The 20,534-nt window shown below is 35.2% G+C and overlaps 1 protein-coding gene across 3 annotated transcripts in view; it reads right to left on the reverse strand.

Moving 5' to 3' along the window:
• Positions 1-20,534, reverse strand: part of CADM2 (cell adhesion molecule 2) — a 1,062,630-nt gene that overhangs the window by 158,349 nt on the left and 883,747 nt on the right. For all 3 annotated transcript variants that reach the window (XM_038581190.1, XM_038581189.1, XM_038581191.1), the window contains 2 exons: positions 17,815-17,967; positions 14,900-15,037 (listed from right to left, as the gene is read on the reverse strand). In XM_038581190.1, coding sequence (XP_038437118.1) covers positions 14,900-15,037; positions 17,815-17,967 — 291 coding nt within the window. The remainder of the gene's footprint in view (positions 1-14,899; positions 15,038-17,814; positions 17,968-20,534) is intronic.

Below are 20,534 nucleotides of genomic sequence, written 5' to 3' on the forward strand. Positions count from 1 at the left end.
TTCCCCAGATATTGATGCTCTTATAGAACTTGAACTTTACTATTATTTTCAGAGTCTGGGTTTGTAACAGTATTTTATGGTGGATCAGATGATAATTTTAGGGAATTATTCTGAATCCATATTAATGGTACTTAAATGATTTGACCTACTTACCTGAACGTAGGTCATCTTGTCATAGAGAAGAGAAAATGTGGGCACTATACGAGATGACTTTATGTCAAAAATTTGAAACAACCATTTTGATCTACAGCCATTGTGATCTACAGCAGTATTTTTGGATATGTTGTGTAATTACTGTTACACAACTGGATATATTGTGTAATTACTGTTTAAAAGAAGTTCTATAGATCAAATTTTCTACACCATTTTTAGAAGATAACCAACTCCCTATTACTTTGTTAGATTGACATAAAGTAACTATGCCTGGTTAACTCATTCAGTAACTTATATGCATATCTTATTTTTTTGAAGATTTATTTGTTTTAGAGAGAGAGAGAGTGCACAAGAGAGAATGTGAGGGGAAGGAGCAGAGGAAAAGGGAGAAAGAAACAAACTTAAGCAGACTCTGCACTGAGCACAGAGCTCAGGCAGGCCTTCATCTCATGACACAACCTGAGCTGAAACCAAGAGTCCATTGCTTAACTGACTGTGCCACCCAGGCGCCCCTTAGATGTGTGTTTTAAAATCAATTTGTCTTGAAAGGAATGTCAGTACTTTATTTTTTTTCTCTTAAGATTAAGCGTTCAAAAAGTATTTTACAAAGCATCTTTATTTAATATTCAAGGTAAGTATTTTGTTTCTGCTTTAAACTTTTTCCAGAAGAAAAATATTGAAGCCACATCTTATATGATAGAGCGTTAAGTCTGATTAACCATTTTCATTTGTTCACTGGAGAAAACTTCAAAACAAATTCATGAGGCAAATCTCTTTTTTCGCCTATGAGTGTTCCTTCCTATAACTCCAACTGGAAGGGGACAGATTTCTTCTCATAGTATTCCACATTTATTAGAGGTGCCATCCTGTTTTTTAAAGCTATGGTTCTACCATTAGCCAGTATACAAAATAACCATTTTATTTGGCAAGGAATTTTACTGAAACTCAGTTCTTGTTAATAGATTTCAAAAGTTCAAAAAAGTGTAGTAATATTTTTGGAGAACTGATGAAGAGGAGATACTTTGCTTATCTAAATATTCTAAAACCTCTCTTTCAGTTTATTCAGACGGCGAAATGTTATTCTTTGATCAGGTGTCTCTTCAGTGTCTGCATTGAAAGGTACTATGAATATATGCTATATGGATCTTGTTATATGTACCCTGATTCCACTAAATACAAACACATTTGTCTGAAACACGTGGATTCAGAGAGGAATTCTCTTTGTCTCTTGACACTCAGCACCAGAAAATGTTAGACCTATTTCATACACTGTTTTGTGGACATAATAATTAACTGATCATGTCTTTTTCTTTGTAGTCAATAAAAGTACTAACAAAAAAGTTTGTGACTCATCATTGGCAAATGTGAAAGACTTAATGAATAGGATTTGCTTGCTTATCTCACTTCAAGTTTTATCTTGTTTTCTTTACTAATTTTGAGGTTGTTCCAAATTCAGTATCATTACCTTTTATGTTAATCCATGGGGTTTTTTTCTGTATTAATGCAAATACTTCTAGCATATTATGAGTTGTAAGAGTCACTCTCCTTCAAAAAAACCAAAAAACGAAAAACTGGACGTAGTTCAATCATTGATGGCTCAGAAACAGTCAAATGACTATTAGGATTTAAAACCTTAGAAGAACATTAAGAACTATATTGCTGAGTCTAGTAAAACAATCAGTAAGGAGTAGAACCATCTCCTTTGAAAATTATTGAGGTAAAGTCTTAGATCACTTTCACTCAAGTGACTAATTCTATATTTAATTCTACATTTATATTTATTCAATTCTATATTTAGTTTCCTGTACCTCAGAAGGATATTCAGAACTAGTTTGCTTTGCTTAGGACAGCATCCAGTAAAAATGAGTCACCACCTCTAAAATTATTATGGTAAAGTCTGAGACCACTTTAACACAAGTGGTTCATTTATTCTCTAGATTAAAACCTTGAGCATTTACCACATGCTTGACACCATGTCAGATTCCATATATAAAAAGTTGGGTGAGGAAATAAACTCTAGCCCAGTGAAGTGGACAGATATGTAAATATATTATTTAAATATTTTTAAAACTACTGGTATGTTCAAAATAATAGAGTATAACAGTTTAAGAACTAACAATACCAGATCTTTTCTCTGATCTTCACCCTATCAGATATATCTTTTGAAAGGAGTATAAGAGATAGACTATCTTGGAGAAAAAGTGGTTACTTAGAAAATTAGTTAATAATTGTGAGAACCAAGATAGAGATTAATTTGTATTCAAGAATATCTTCTTTAAACTATTATCACTTTCTTTGAATAATCAGCAGCAATATTAATATTATTTATTTCTACAATACTAATACAATGGACTAACTTACAGCATTTGCCAGTTTCAACAAAGTCTTCCTCTTTCTGACTTACACAACATGATAATGAGCTTTGAGGTATATACTGCATGGTTTGTGAAATTTATCTTGGGAAATTTGGAGTTAGTTTTCACACTACCTATTATTCATAAATACAAAACTCAAAAAAAGTGGTAGGAAGGGGAAGAATAGCAGCCTTTTGCAAATCTAATCCCAGACCACAACGTTTCAGTAGAGACTCCTTAATATTTTATATCTAATGGAATTAGAGTCATAAAATCTAAAAATTTTATCAGAATGTGAACATAAGTTATCCTCTATAGCACCTATACTTATTGAATGTGAATTCATAGTGTTTGCCATAACCAGGTTGGCCTTTTAGTGTTAAATTCCTCTCCTATGTAATTTCTTTTGTAGACATTCTTTGCTTATAATTGCCATGTTCTGTAGCACGTGACTTGAACCAGGTATAATTAAATCTGAAGAGGTACCTAAGCCCAGGGTGACTAATCTCCAGGGTGGCAAGCATGAGGTTTTATCCCCAAGCAGAAATAATGTAATCAAACTAGTTTCTGATTCTCTATCACATCTTAACACGATTTAAAACCTTGAAGAATTCAAAGAAATTGAAGTTAAAAACACGTGTTTGAGCATGTATGCACACATATATCCTACAGCTAGTATGAGGAAAGCCATGATTTAGCCAATCTAATGAGAGAATAGAATTCATGAGGTGGAGGAAAGGTGTGCCAAATAGAGGAAGAAGCAGATAGCCCATGGCAACAATAGACTGAAAGGAGCTAAGTAACTATGAAGCCAGTCAATCAGTGACCTCTTTATATACAGGGCACAACTTTTATGGCTATAACTAGGTTCCCTCATGTTCCTTTCACTTGGCCATGGTCAGAAAAACCTTACAATAATTGCTCTTCACTTGAGAGTAGGTTGAGTGAACATCAGTGTCACTAACCAAAAATCTGGACAGGAGAAATCAACTTTCACTTATAGTACTTTCTAAGAACAGATTTTATATTTTGTGCACTCTGGGTTTTTTTCTATTTTTAGGCTAAATCAAAAGATTACACCACCTGACTTAAACAAAACAAAACAAAACAAAACAAAAAAACAAAAAACAAAACAAAACAAAACAAAAAAGACAAAACTACCTGACTCTAAGTTTGATGCCTCAGAGTACTCACTATATTTGTATAGATTTTAATACCCTTTCTCCTATTGAAGACTGAACGATTTATTCTATTTTATATTTTAAAAGGTGATTTATTGTAGGACCCAAAAGATGATAAAAGATGGCAGAAAAAAATTAAGGTCTCAGGTCTCTGAGATCACCATCTGAGCTGAAACCAAGAGTCAGACACTTAACCGACAGAGCCATCCAGATGCCCCAGTCTGTTCTTAATTAATTAAAGTTAGGCATATTTTGTCAGGTAAGCATTCATTTCCTTCGTCTAGTTAGTAGTTTCATCCATGTCAGCCTGTATAAGTTGTGGGCAGTTGTCAATTTGTTACTGTTTTTACTTTGAAGTGTATTTCTTCATTTCTTCCTATTATCCCTCTCCTCAAAAACTAAAGACAATGTTGGTCTAAACTCTGAATAAATGAACAGTTTCTGTCTTGGAAAAGTACAAAAGCTAGTGATGGATCATCAAAGACCTGGAATGGGACACATTAAACGTAAATAAATAATCTTTATCTGATGCAGTTCTATTGTTTTATCACCTTTTTGACTTATTGACTACTGTTGATTGCCGCTTCTTTTCTTTTACTTAGAATTATATTTACTCTGTATTTGCCTTTTGTTTCTTCTCTTCACTATCTTTTTTAGGCATAGCCATCCTTAAGGCAGCCCAAGGGTGGGAGTTCAGTTATATTTAACTATAGAGAAAAGAGAAGAAGAAGGGAGATCAACAATATAATTTTTAAAAAGATTAATTAAAGGGGCACCTGGGTGACTCAATTGGTTAAGACCCAGGTCTTGTTTTCAGCTTAAGTCATGATTTCTCAATGGTGAGATTGAGCTCTACACTGGGCTCTACACTCAGGGGGAGTCTGCTTTTCTCTCCCTCTCCCCCTCTCCTCAACCCCTCCTACAACTTGCATGCTCTCTCTCTAAAACAAATAAATCCTAAAAAAAAGACTAATTAAAAACTAACCAAATTAAAACATGTCAAATTATTAAATCATTTCTTAAAATTCATACATGACCTTCTTATATAAAGTTCATGAAGAAGAACATAATTAAAAATAGCCTATAATTACCAGGAAAAGGGAATTTATGGAACAGTTTTATCTCTAGAGGCAAGAAATAAATTTTGACATAACATGGTCAAAAAAAGAAATGTAATTTTTTTCTGTGAAAAAATAGCAGGAAATGAGAGATAGAATAGTTTATAAGGATAAATAAAGGAATGAAAGGAATGAAATATATTAGAATAATTTATGAGTTTACATTGTAAAAAGACATGAATATAAAAAAGAAATCAGGGGCACTTGGGTGGTTCAGAAGCATCTGCCTTCAGCTCAGGTCATGATCCCAGGGTCCTGGGATGGAGCCCTATGTGGTGGGGCTCCCTGCTCAGTGGGGAGTCTGCTTCTCCTTCTCCCTCTGCCCCTCCACCCCTCTTGTGCTCTCTGTTTTTCAAATAAATAATAAAATCTTAAAAAAAAGCCGAGGACAATTTCCAGAATATCAGCATAGGGGACTCTGCAGACTCCTCCAGTGAAACAACCAGAACTGGTGAAAATTATTTAAATATACATATACGTATGTTCTTTAAAAATCATCTAATAGTATACAGCAACTTATGAAACAATTATTCAAGAAAATCAATTAAATCTCAGTAAGAACAAATAGAGCTTGTAGTATTTAAGACATGACCTGTTCCCTACCTTCACCCCACCTCCAACTCAGCACAAGGGAAGCTTACCTCCTAATGAATGTTGCCCAGATGATGGGACCCATCCTCCCCACCAGCTCACTTTCAAAGGCTATCGTATTTTCTCAGCAGAGCCAGGTGTTCCCCTCATTCCTGCTGTCAGTTGCAGAGGCCCAATTCCAAGGGAGTGTGGCTGAGGCTCTTTTTTCTTTTTTTTTTCTTTTTCTTTTTCTTTTTCTTTTTTTTTTTCTTTTTTTTTTTTTTTTTTTTTGAGGCTCTCTTTTTCTACCCAGTCTGAACTCAGGCCAAGAATACAAAGACCATCATGGCTCTTGCCCCAGTTCACTCATAAAGTGGACATTTCAAGCCAGAGAAACAAGGGGAGAAAACCAGGGCTGCCGCCACTCCCCCAGCACCCTGCTTATAAAGAGTGACATAGTGTCACTTTGAAAGAAGTAAAACATTCTATCAAAGTGAGTTTGGATACATTTCACTCTTCTTCCTGTACATCCTCTTAAATTCATTCTATCACCTTAAAACAAACAAGCAAACAGACACAATTAAAACGCATCACCATTAAATAAAGTATTACTTATTTAAAGTTGGCAGGGAAGAATATCAAAAAAGAGAAAGTTGTATCAAGAGAGAACTCCAGACCTTTTCAGGGTCTCACCCACTGTTTAGCAAAGCAAGCACTGATAAGTGTATCTGGGTGAGGGGTGAGGAAACTGAGCCTGAGACAAGAACCATCTAAAAGGATTAGAGGAAATAGCACATGATGCTCACACAGTGGGGAATAGTGTTGTGACCAATCTGATTGAAAACAATAATTCCTAGCATAAATACTGCTCTGGTCTTGCCTAAGAAATTTTTTAAAGACTCTGAAAGGATTAAACCCTTTCTAAGTAACTTGACCAGAAGGAAGCATAATAATACTGACAGAGATATGAGAATATTCAGCATCGAAAAGGCAAATTTCACAAAGTCTGGAATCCAATCAAAAACTGCATTCAAAGAAGCAGAAAAATGCTATCTATAATGAGATCAATCAATCAATCAATCAAACCTGACCTTGAAATAATAGAGCTAAGAGAAATAAAAGATAAGGGCATTGAAAATAAATTCAAAACCTAAAGATACGAAATTTATGCAAATAATATTTGTGATCTTGGGTTAGGCAAAAATGTCATCCATAAAATATGAAATTATGATTTATAAAAGTAAAAATAATAATAAAAAGGTTGGGCTTTATGAAGTAGTACTTCATAAAATTGTTTGGAAGTGTCTTTAAAAATTGAATATAGGTCTGCCATATGACCCATTCATTCTGGCCCTAGTCATTGCCAAGAGAGATGAAAGCATATCTACATATAAAGACTTACACACAATGTTCATAACTACTTAGTTGGTACAGCCTCATACCATAAATAACTCAAATATCTATCACCAGATAAATGGATATACAAATTATAGTATAGATTCATACAATAGAATATCAGCAATAAATAGGAATAACTTTTACATATGCAAGAACAGGGATAAATCTGAAAATACTTACACTGAGAAAATCAAAAGAAAAGAAAATTAACTGAGTCTATTTATATAGAATTCTAGAAAATGCAAACTAATCTGCAATGACAGAACAGTGGTTCTAATTTGAGCATGAAATGAGGAGTGGAGAGAGAAGTTTAAGAGGGAAGGAGTTTTTTTTTTTAAAGATATGAGGAAAGGATTATAAAGGAGTATAAACAAATGCTTCAATGATGCATTTGTTCATTATCTTGATTGATGCGGTTTCATCAGTATATACAAATATGAAAATCTACCAAACCGTCCAGTTCAAATATGTGTATATTGTTTTCTATTATATCTCAATAAAGCTGTTTTTAAAAAAATTAAAAAGAAAGTTTCTCAAAGTTTTGGGGGATAACTTATTATCATTAACCATTCATGATCACATGAAAGTTGCTTTCTCTATTTCCATAAGATATCTCATGTATATCATGGTGTGGCCTGCAGCATCTTGAGGTAATACACTTAAAATCATTCAAAAAATTTTAGATTGTCCATGTTGTCACACAGAGACACACACATACGACATACAGGTACTGTTAATGCTGTTTTCTTTTCTCATCTAATACGTGTCCAGCATGATCCAGATTTAAATGACTAGGACATTTCCAAAGTGGTAGGTATAAACAAAGAACATGAAAAATCATTGATTTATGGGGTACAAGTTTAACTATTGATACTTTTGGTTAATCCTTATCATCTATGACACAGGGACATTAAACACAGGGGACACAAGTTTTTCCTTTTTATTTTCTTCTTCAGGGAATTTACAATCCCTTTTTTGCATATTAGTATTTCTCTCATTCAAATCAAATTTATGTAAAACTGATGTTAAATGAAGCATTAGACTGAATCTAGTTTTGCAACACCAAACAGAATATGTAAATTCAATAAATAATCTACCATGTTTCAAAGTGCATTTCATAGAATTCAGTGCAAAACAACATAAAAGCATGAAAGAAAAACAATTATGTGGTCAAAGAATACTGTTAAGATGTCAGCTAAAGGAATTTTTGCACAAATTCTCAGAAATGTTAAAATGCTAGAGTATATTTTGACTTAGTTTTACACAATCTCTTTGTAAGAACAGACTCATAATGTACACGGAATATTAAGCCTTATTTTCTGAATTTAGTCAATTAGAACCCCTTCCTTTGTTTCCTCAATAATACTTGGCTTAGTGGTCTCTAATTCTGTGCATTCTCAAAAATAGTGAGCTAAGGATCACTAGGAATAGGCATTTTAAAACTAGTACCTCAGATGATTCTTTTTTTTTTTTTAAGATTTTATTTATTTATTCATTCAGGAGAGACACACACAGAGAGAGGCAGAGAACCAGGCAGAGGGAGAAGCAGGCTCCACGCAGGGAGCTCGATCTCGGGACTCCAGGATCACGCCCTGGGTCAAAGGCAGGCGCTAAACCGCTGAGCCACCCAGGGATCCCCACCTCCGGTGATTCTAATCCAAGCCGTTTAATGGCCACTTTTTGAGAAACACAGCATTTGGAAATTCACTCTCATGCTTCCAAATGCTGTAAAAATTATTTGCTACATAGTCTACAGTAAAATTACACTACATTTAGCCAACCTGAAAATGAGCTGTTGCATTATTTTTGATTGGTGTGATAGTGTGTGTCAAAACCCCTGTTCACATGGGGAGATACAGCTTAAGTCCACTTAAGCCTGATGGTCAACATTTGACACACACAATGTATAATAAGTAAATAACACTTGTAGAATACAGGCAATACCATTAGGTAGCAACAAGCTTCAGTGACTCGCCACAAAGTCAGGCTCTGCTGCATATGTATGTCCTTCATGGCATAATTCTGAAGGGAGGAGGAAGCACTGCACACATGAAAAGCGATGACTGTTTTAAAGGCTAAAACTGAAAACGTCCCTCATTGTGAGATGATAAACCTTTTATGGTCAGAATACCTTCCCTAGACATAGTTCACCTAACTCCAAAAACCTATTAAGCTTAACTTTTAGATTCTGTATAATTACTTCAACTTCAATATTTTAAATAAACATTATTACATATTTCTGAACTAATTCTTCCTAATGCCTCTTTTATTTCCATATGTTCATTACTAAAATCACTCAAAGTTATATTGTCTTTCAGCTTTCTTTTTGCTTCATCTCTCAGAACTATTCACCAGGTTCCTCTAAAATTTGGCTTCTTTTTCACATCCATCTTCTTTTTTAAAAATTCCATTTTATTCCCACTAAAAACTCCATTTTACCATTAAGTCAGAGCCTAATTAGTTCATACTTGAAATGTCCCTTAGATATTCTTCCAGCCTTCAGCTTTCTCCCCAGACTCAAGTGCTAGGTCTTAGAATATTCAAGTTCAGTCTTTGCCAGATGTATGACCATAAGAAATTATTCTGCTTCTTTAGATCTCAGTTTTCTGTTGTTACAAAACAAATTATCATAAGCTTAATGGCTTAAAGCAACGCACATAATCTCTATGGATTAGGAGTCCAGAAGGCTTCTCCTGGTCTTCCTGTCAATACCACCAGACTGAAGTTACGGTGTTGGCTGGGGCTGTGATTCCCATCTGAGTTTTAGGGTCTTCTTCAAGCTCACTGGTTGTTCACAAATTTATTTCCTTTATTTACAGAGGCTACATGTCTGAGGTCCCCCCTTGTTCACTAGCTGTCACTCAGGAACTGCTTCCAGCAACCAGAGGTCCCTCACAGCTCTTTGCCAGACTCCCTATAGGCAAGGGAGTCTGTGGCAAACAGGGATTGCAAGATTACTGTTTACTTCCTTTCAGGCCGGGAGGAGAATGTCTCTCTGACACTTCATTCCTTTATAAAGATCTCACCTCATTATATCAGGTTTGCCCTTGAGACTCATCCTTTGATGAACTCAAGAGAGACACATAATTATATCTGCCAAGTCCTTTTTGCGATATAAGGCAACATGATCAAGGACGTGACATCACATGTGCTATACTCACAAGCCTGTCCTACCTTCAAGGAGAAGAGATCATACATGATGTGGGGCACTGAGAGTTGTCATGGAATTCAGCCTAACACCAAAATGTAAAATCTGGGAAAGAAATCTGGAGATTTCATGATAGTAACTGTTCAAACTACAAATTGATAATCTTATACATGAAATGAAAAATTAATGACGTTTATAAAAGTTTGTAAGGTTCATAAAATATAACTTCTCAGGGAACTAGCAAATTTCAAAAGGCAATGCTCATCTTTTTCCCAGACTAAATGTCAAATATTCAGACTTCCTTACAACACAGAAGATTAAAAGCTGCAGTGAAACCACCTATGGTTTTGAATAGAGAGCTATCCAGAAGCACCAAAAGGATTTCTGAGTTAGACTCATGGCAGGGGAAGAGGAAGGGACGGATAGATGAAAATTATGCTTCATTCTATTCTTTAAAGCTCATAGAAAAAAAAAGTTTCAACTATTGCCTACAGAATAAAATTCCAAACCCCTTACTATGGAATAAAAGATCCTTGAAGACTTAATTGGCCCTGGCTTTCCTGTTTACTTTTCGCATCTATATCACACAGAAAGTTCTATGGTTACTGCAAACATGCTTTTACTCTGCACAAATACATGGTTTCTTTCCTTAGAATGCTCTACTACCTACTTGTACCCACAACCCATATGATGATTCAATTCATTGTTTAATATCCACTCATTTATTTAGCAGCTATTTACTGAGTGCCTATATCCATCAATCAATTGTTAAGTCTTAACCTCTTCTCCCACAAAGTAGGGATGTAGAAAGGAGGAGGAGGTGGAGGAAGGAGGAGGGAGGAGCGGAGGAGGAGGAAGGAGGAGGAGAGGGAGAGGAGAGGCGGGGCGGAGGAGGAGGAGGGGGAGAAGGGAGAAGGAGAAGAAGGAGGGAGAAGAAGTAGAGAAGGAGGGTAAGATAGAAGAATGAAAAGAAGAGATGAAGAAGAAACGTAAGAAGAAGAAGGAGGGGAGGGGAGAGCAGGAGGGAGGAGAGGAGGAGAGGAGGAGGGAGGCGGAGGAGGGGAGGAGGAGGGGGAGGAGGCGAGGAAGGAGCAGGAGGAGGAGGACGGAGGAGGCAGGTGAGGGAGGGAGGAGGAGGGGGAGGAGTGGGGAGGAGGAGGAGGAGGAGCATGGAGGAGGAGGAGGAGGAGGAGACTGAGACGGAGAAGGGAAGAATAAGAGAAGAGAAGAAGAAGAAGACGAAGAATAAGAATCCTAAGACGCTATCCTCCTCCTCCTGCCTCCTTCTTCTTCTTCTTCTTCTTCTTCTTCTTCTTCTTCTTCTTCTTCTTCTTCTTCCTTTCTTTCTAGTACAAAATCTATAGCCAGATCATGTATCTATTACCATACCTGTAAATCTTATGTTTATATGTCTAGCCCCAAAATGTAAATTCCTGGAAGGAATTATTTTGTTTATATTTCTAAAACTAATTCAGGGATTGTTACAACGCATTAATTGTGGTTTGCTGAAGATGGTGATGGTAATAATAATAATAAGAGTAATAACAATAATATTAAAAATGTTTTTAGTGATTCCTCATACTGTGAAAACACTTTATACATATTGGCTCACACAAAATCCTTCCAACAATGCTTTGAGGCAAACATTAGTTTTCTCATAGACTTGTGAGGACTATAAAGTTCAGACACAGAGACAAGACTTTTATATATTACTGCTGCTTCTTTTTTGATTTTAAGATTTTATTTATTTGACAGAGAGATAGAGAGAGCCACAGAGCACAAGTGGGAAAATGGCAGAGGGAGAGGGAGAAGCAGGCTTCCCACTGAGCAGGGAACCTGACACGGGACGGGGCTCAATACCCAGAACTCCATGATCATGACCTTAGCTGAAGGCAGGCATTTAACCAACTGAACCACTCAGGCGCTCCTGCTACGGATGCTTCTTAACTTTATGTTCTCTATACCAGTGTAGTCCCCAAACAGGAATATCAGCATCATTCACACATGTGACACAGTGCTGACAATGTATGTTCTCATGCTCCAACCGAGACCTACTCCATCATAAAATTTGGGGACAGAGCCCTATGATCCGAGATTTAACAGGCACTATAGGTGATGATACCTGTTAAAGTTTGAGAACCAGAGCTCTGGAATCTACTATGGAAATATCTTGGCAAAAAAAAACTTGATCAGCTATGACTTTCAGACAACTTTTACCCAGAAATTTGGAAATTAATGTTAGGTAGTGATGAAGGAAAAAAGAAAAGCAGAAAAATGACTCATCCTGATATCATAAGTCACATTGAAGATCCATATACCCGTTATAGAGAGTCTCTGAAACTTAACACAATGTCACTATGCTGAACTGACCAACACTTAGCTAAAAGGTAAGGATGCTACACACAGCATATTTGCATATACACCTTATAAAGATAGTTTAGCACACTCAAGAAGTTCACCATATAACTGTGAAACAAACTATATTAATATGAAAAAGAAGAATTATAAAATAGAAAAGCTATGTAGATGAATGCAAGTTTAGGGATAATGAGTGCTCTCTCAATGGCCACACATTGGAGAACACAGAAATAAAGGAGGCCTCACTATTTCTGAATGGGGAGTACAGAACCATGAGCTGATTCTGTATATGGTTTTTGTCTTGATTTTTTTTTCTAATCTTTACTCAGATGATTTTCCAGTATGGTGTTTATAGGATCAAACTTTAATGTTTTTACCTAGGATATAATGGAATCTGTTTGGTACTCAGAGCAGAAGCCAAATTTGTGAAAAAGCAAGGTATATTCTGAAATATGAGTACATTATAGATTTTCCATCAGGCTACAATGTTAAAAACTATCAATCAATATTAATGAAGTACCTAGTATGTTATTCTCTGACCTCCCTGGGAATATGAGACAAATTCTTGAAACACAAATAAAATGCTAAGAAATTGAGAGCAACTGACTACCAAACTATGTCAGAATTAATGTGAATAATAAAACAAAAGAGAGTACTTAAGAACATTCTAGCATAAACCATGTCTTTCACACAGAGAGACACATATGATGTGCAAGAATTCACTGACTGGAGCTTTCTCATAGGCCAAAGAAGTTGGATTTGAAATTTATTTTACAGGTTAGGGCTTTTTTTTAAGATTTTATTTATTTATTTATGAAAGACCCAGAGAGAGAGGCAGAGACACAGAGGGAGAAGCAGGCTCCATGCAAGGAGCCCAACATGGGACTTGTTCCCGGGACTCCAGGATCACACCCTGGGTTGAACGCAGGCACTAAACCACTGAGCCACCCAGGGATCCCTTGGTTAGGGCTTTTTTTTTTTTTTTTTTTTTTTTTTTTTTTTTTTTTTTTTTTTTGTTAGGGCTTTTGATCAAAAGTGCTTAAATAGAAAAAAAAATGGCTGGATCAGATCCTTCTCATAGTATGGAAGCAGGGTAGAGGATCCAGTTAGCAAAGATTCAACAAAGCCCAGACATGCCTAAATAAACACATCCTAAATGCAGAATTAGAATGGGTGTTACTGAGCCCTGGCCATATATGTGATCAGATTATATACTAACCTAAAAGTTTAACTTAGCATAGCAACATGTCTAACATGTCTTGGGAGCTTGCATTTCTCCAAAATTTGTTTAATAACATGTATTTAATAGAAGACCCGCAACAAAAGTGGTGATTAAGGATAAATTACAGGTAAGTCCTTGTTTGCAGAAAAATGTACAGTAATTAAAATAGAAAAGAGAATAATTAAATAGATTACAAACATATAATTTCTTAGTAACAGAAGGAATCCTATAACATATTATCTATATAATATAATTCTGTACTGTATTATCATTTCTGTTGGGCCTATATATACCCATTAGTAAGAATTATTGTGAATCTAAAATAAGATATTTGAATTAAAAATTAAAATGATTAGAATGGTTTGCATGAACCTATCCCCTAGCAGGTTACGTTAAGAATAACACATCATTACCATGTATATAGGAAACATTTTTAACAATCATCATGACCAATTGTTGGATTTTAATGTGCATGTGACATCAGGTCCAAGATACACATATGTGAAGTTAAAAAAATGAAAAATCCAAACCAAACAAACTACTAACCTCACTAGGCATTTCGCCTATGAACTTATTTCCCACCTACAGGTTATGTGTGTGTGTGTGTGTGTGTGTGTCTGTGTGTGTTTATATTTAAGAAGTATACGAAGTAACAGCAGAGCTATACTTCATATTTAAACTACTGTGTATTTGTACTGAGATGAATACATTTTTTTGCCCTCTGAGAACTACAGGGAATCAGATTCATTGATGTGGAGCCAATTTTTTTCTTAGGACTTTATAATTCTAGAAACCAACAAATTGAAGACACAATTCATGGAATTTGTCTGTAATCCAAATACGAGAGGAGTTTGGAAACAATTATACCTAACTTGTACTTTGTGTTCACTCTGGCCAAGCATAAATCTATGTGTTTTTTATACAATAACTCATTTATTTCTCCAATGTTTCCATGAGGTATATGATATTTTTGACTTGTTATACATAAGGGGAAAATGGGGCACACAGCGATTACATTAATATACCTTATGGGATTACCTAATTTAAGAAACAGGTAAATGGCTTAAATTATACTTAATAAGAAAGTGACTGTGGTTTTAAAAAGAAATGCCCTGGGCAACCTAGGTGGCTCAGTGGTTTAGCGCTGCCTTCGGCCCAGGGTGTGATCCTGGAGACCCGGGATCGAATCCCACGTCCGGCTTCCTGCATGGAGCCTGCTTCTCCCTCTGCGGGTCTCTCTTTCTCTCTCTCTCTCTCTCTCTCTCTCTCTCTCTTTCTCTCTCTCTCTCTCATGAATAAATAAATAAAATCTATAAAAATAAATTCCCTGCATCTCACACTTTATACCAGCTTCAGCACATTAATTTTGACTTGGGAAAACTTTCCCCATTCTTTACCTTTAATCTCTTTGTCATTTTTGAACCATCTTATATCAGCTGCAGGTTTACTACCAGATGTTTTACAAGTCAGTTGCATCAAGTCTCCCTCCATAACTGGTGATGAAAATCCACTAATTTGAGGCTTCTCGGGAACACCTGAAATTTAAGAAAATGGCATGGACATCAATCACCAGGGCTGATTCATTCTGATGACTATTACTTTCACAAAGCTAAAATGGGTTCTTAACTGACAATATTTTCAATCAAAATACTAAAGTTTTATATAATAAACTACTTAAAATATCTATATAATGTACATATTAAAAAGTTCTGTATATATATTGTGTATACACACACACAGACAGACAGTATACATATGTATATAAAAGTCCTCCTTATCTGCAGGAGATACAGTGCAAGACTCCCAGTGGATGCTTGAAATTGTGGATAGCACATAAACATACTATGTTTTTCTCCTATCTATATATACCTAAAATAAAGGTTAATTTGTAAATCAGGCCTAGTAAAAGATTAACAATGATAACTAATAATAAAATGGAATAATTACAACAATATGTCATAATAAAGTTTATATGAAAGCAGTCTCTCTCTCAAAATATTGTACTGTACTCACCCTTTATTCTTGGGAGAATATAAGATAAAATCCCTGACTGATAGGAAGAAGTAAGGTGAATGACATAAACGATGCAATGCAACATTTAGGCTACTATTGGCCTGACAATAAGTCAGAAGGAGGATCATTTGCTTCCAGACCACAGTTGATCATGGGTAACTTCAAGTGTGGAAGGTGAAATTGTAGATGGGGGTGAAGTGGGGAACTACTGTAAATATGTATATGTGTATGTGTATTATCCAGAAGGCATTTAAAATGCAGTTAGTTCAAAGTAGCTTTTAAAGTTTTACCTGCAATGTAAATCTTAGAAACAGCCATTCAATATATCTTAACATTTATCAGTATAAGGATTTAAGAAGGTAGATTGTTTACAATGGGGAAAAATCCACAAAGCACATTTCTTTATTCTTTAGCAAATTGTGATTTAACCAAAATAGCACTTTGCATTTCTGATTTTATAATTCTCAAAGCTTAAAAATATATTATTATCTTATAGTACTTTGTTCTAGAAATGCAATTTAAAATAAGAGATTCACCAATAATTGCAACAATACTTCTGGGATTCTTCTAAAGAATGTCTTGATATCATTTGTATTAGAAATTCAATAGTAGTTTTGTGAAGCATGATGCATATTATGTTTAATGGTTAATGCTAACCACTAGTACATTTTCTAGTCCAAATCATCCAATAACTAAGCAGATAATTAATAATAATTAATATGCAAGGATAGCACATGGGTGATTTAAATAATAGGACATTACATTTTTCTTGGACAATAATATTCTCTCGTCACAGTAGAAGTTTATTAAAATTTCTTCTAAAATTATTCAAATTTCTTCTAAAATTATTCAATAATAATCTCCTGAAAGATTCTTTATTGTACCATTCAATTTGAAGAGAAAAAAAATGTAGGAATATTGGAAAGCACCATAAGAAAAATACAAATTAATACAAGAACAACAATGATAAATGACAGGTCAACATGGTCTGATTAGTTGGATTTTTTTTTCCATTCACATTCATATTGTTTTTTTTTTCTTTTTTTAAATCTATGCCATTTAATAAACTGAGATCATCCAGTTGTCTGTTCTTGGGGTCTCGAGGTGGCTCTCTACAGAACAATACATTAACCTTAGGCACTTGTTATCTCAAAATATTCCATTTTAGTGGATATATTTTGTCTGTAGCAGCAAATATGTGGGAAGATTTTTATAAAATAGTCCCAGTGGGATTTGCAAAGAAACATATTTCATATCGTATGTACAAAACCAATTCACTAGCTGGATTAACTTTAATATTCCTACTGAACAGAACAGCATGCATTAGTTCTTTTATATGCAATGTTATGCCTTTATCTATCAAAAAGGAAGGCAAGCTAGGGGCAAAAAAAAAAAAATCAATCTTTTAAATTCCTCTAACTTGTTCTGTAGGCAGGTGTGTTTCAATGAACTGCAGCAATTTCAGCTGATTGGGCCACTGACTTCTGCAGAATCACAGAGAGCTCTCAGCTGCAACTAGATTTCTTTGGAATCTCTAAGAATGCAATGTCTTTTTGTATCACTTTTAACCTTTGGGGAAAAGGCCCAGTATTTAGAAAGCAAAACCACAAAGAAGTTACAAGTTGCATGGAGAGTGACATTATGTACTTCAATTAAGAATCTAGAAAACCTACAAAATTAAAAGATAAAAAGACACAGAAATGTCAGGGTCACTTAAATGCACAGACACAAAGAAATCATAATTGAAAGCCATAAGATATCAGAAAAGGCCCCCGGTCAGATGACCTATATAATAAAATGGAGGACCACCCCATAGACACATTAAATTGATTATACTAATTATTTTATTACTTTATAAAAGGATCACCATATATACAATATAGATGATTTGGCAGAAAGGAATTTGGTTGAACTAGGGGTGGTAGAAGGGGAGGAGGGCGGGGGGTGGGAGTGAATGGGTGATGGGCACTGGGGGTTATTCTGTATGTTGGTAAATTGAACACCAATAAAAAATAAATTAAAAAAAAAGAAGAAAATCGAGAAAGTTGGTGTCTGTTGCTGGTCAAGAAACAAATGGCTGTGTGCCCTTGAGATGTCATACAAATCCATACACCTCCCTTGGTATATTTCTAAAATGGGGAAAGTGACTAAGTGTTTTTTTTTTTTTAAATGCCTTTTGTTATAATGTAGCAGACAAGGGATTAAACTAGATCTATTAATATGATCCTCAAAACACATATTTGAATTGAATCATGTTGCTTTAGCTTGTGATCACATCATGTTAGTTCCTTGTACTTACCCAGAACAGTGAGATAGGCCTTGGAGGTTTTGACAGGCATTGTGAATAAAGAACAGGTGTACTGTCCTTCATCAGAGAGAGACACATCACTGACGCTGATACTCAATTCATGCCAGGAAGCTCGAACCAGCTCAATCCTGTTGTCCCTCAAAGCTGAAAAGAGAAAATATTGACAAATACAAATAACAACATTAGAAAAAGTCAGTACTACTAAATATTTTTAGTGCAACACAAGAAACATTGTCTTTGGCCATACATCTAAATCTTATTTCCTAATACAGCTTAAAGGAAGGTTTAAATATGAAATATTTTATCAGATTTTTAAAAAATCAAAGTAGAATCAGGTGTTCCTTAATGTTCTCAGAAATAACTTTTTAATTAAATGATTGCATCTAGTATAACACTTTAGATGAGGTAGATGTTGGTGGTGATAAAAATGACTTTCTTCCACAGGCTTTCATGGAACGCCAGTACCAAAATACACTATAAACAGAAGGTTTCACTTTTATGCATGGATAAATTTGGGAAAATTATGATTGCTGTGTTCCTTCCAAGAGACTAACAATGACCATTAGCATATTAAAAGCACATTCTCTGCAGTAGAGAAACTTGTTGAACTTCCTTTAAACCCAAGCTGACTTTCAGCTGAAAAACACCTGTAAAGTACTGAATGTTTAAATTTGCTCTGATTGATTGGAACCTCTTGTGTATCATTGGTTATATACTTTTAGTATAGCCTTTGGTTCATACCACATTTTTTATCACAGAACTTTTTTTTTTTCCACAAAAGATCTCTTAGCACATTCCCCTTGATTCATTTTTGGAAAAATATTTAAAAAGTTTAAATATCATTGTATTTCCTACTAAGTACAGCTACAAAGCTCAGAATTAAGTGAGAGGCAAAGAGAGTGGAACTCTGAAAGATAGAGGAAAGAGGACTGGTTAGGGACACTGGGACCTGAGGAACAATACAGTGGTTCTGCAGCCAATAATAAAAGGGCAGTTGAAGCCTGGCTTCTTCCAACCATAACCTTACAATAGAAGGTGGTCTAGGTAGACTCATTTGTTAATCACATATCAAATGTGAGTCCTCCCAGTATCTCTGGGAGAGACTGGGCCACATGCAAGGGGAATCAACTGGGAACATCACTGACTATAAGTGGCCATGGAAAGCAAGTGAGAATATTTGAAGAAATAATGGTCCCAAACTGAAATTTTTCCTAAAGAAATAAATGTACTACACAGAATCAGGAAGACAAACTAATCTCAAATATAATAAACCCAAAGAAACCCAAAGATGTATCAAAATACATCAAAATTAACCTGGAAGACAAAGAATAAAAAAATCTTGAAAACAACCAGAGAGAAAGACGTGTATCTATAAGAGAATACCAATTTAAATGGCAATAGATTTCTTATTTGAAATTATGGAGGCCAGAAGGAATGGCACATTATTCAAGCACTGAAAGAAAAGAACTTACTTATTCAGGGAAACTAACCTTCAGGAATCAAGAGGGAATAAATATGTTCATAGAAGAAAGAAAACTAAGAACATGTTTCTCCAGCAGATCTGTTGTGAAAAGTTAAATAAATGTCTTTAAACAGAGCAAAAGTTATCTTGGAGCATCAGGAAGGAAGAAAGAACAACCAGAAGAACCAACACATGGGTGAATCCAATACAGAATATCCTTCTCCTGAGTTGTCTCTATTTTATGATAGTTTAAACAAAAACTACAAGCTCAACTGATGCAATGTTGAACAAATATAGGGGGGATACTCAAGACAAGTGAAAAGTGGGTAGGGCAAAGGTACTGAAAAGGAGTAAGGTTTACTATTTAACCCAAAGTGGTAAACCATTGCTACTATGTATATTTCAATATCTAGGGCAACTACAAAGAAAATATACAATGTAACATACTCAAAAACTCTATAAATCAGAGAAAATCCATTTATATAGTGTCTTGAAATAATAAAATTATAACGATGGAAAAGAGATTAATGCTTCCCAAGGGTTAAGGATAGTAAAGGGTAGAAGAGAGTGGGGGGGACATGGATGTAGTCATAAAAGGACAGCACAAGAGATTATTGTGGTGATGGGACTGTTTTGTATTTTGTTATGTTTGTATCCACATGAAACTGCACATGAAATGAAACTGAATTGAACTATACACACATACACACATATGCACACACAGAGAGAGGAGTACATGTAAAACCGGTGGAACCGAATAGGATTAGTAGACTATATCAATATATCTTTGCAAGATGTTATTTGGATCAAGGGTCCATGAGATCTCTATATATTATTTTTCACAGCTGAGTGTGAGTCTGCAATAACACCTCAATTAAGGGGCGCCTGGGTGGCTCAGTAGGCTAAGTGTCTGACTCTTGATTTCTTCTCAGATCATGATCTCAGGGTTGAGATCAGGTTCTGAGCTCAGCAGGGAGTCTGCCTGAGATTCTCTTTCTCCCTCTGCCCCTCCCCCCTAAAATCAAAACAAAACAAAACTCAATGAAAACAAGACTATAAGTACATTTGAAGAAATAGGGTAAGTGGTCATATCAAAGCTTAAAATTCATGATACACATTTGCCACAGAGCGGAAGGTGGATCCCAAGCACTGAATATTCTTAAAGTACTATACCTTCTCTATATACTTCTCTATATACTTCTCTATATATAAAGGAGCAGGCAATAACAATATGTAATATTTGGAAAAA

Source organism: Canis lupus, chromosome 31 (genome assembly GCF_011100685.1).
Source record: "Canis lupus familiaris isolate Mischka breed German Shepherd chromosome 31, alternate assembly UU_Cfam_GSD_1.0, whole genome shotgun sequence".
Taxonomy (NCBI): domain Eukaryota; kingdom Metazoa; phylum Chordata; class Mammalia; order Carnivora; family Canidae; genus Canis; species Canis lupus.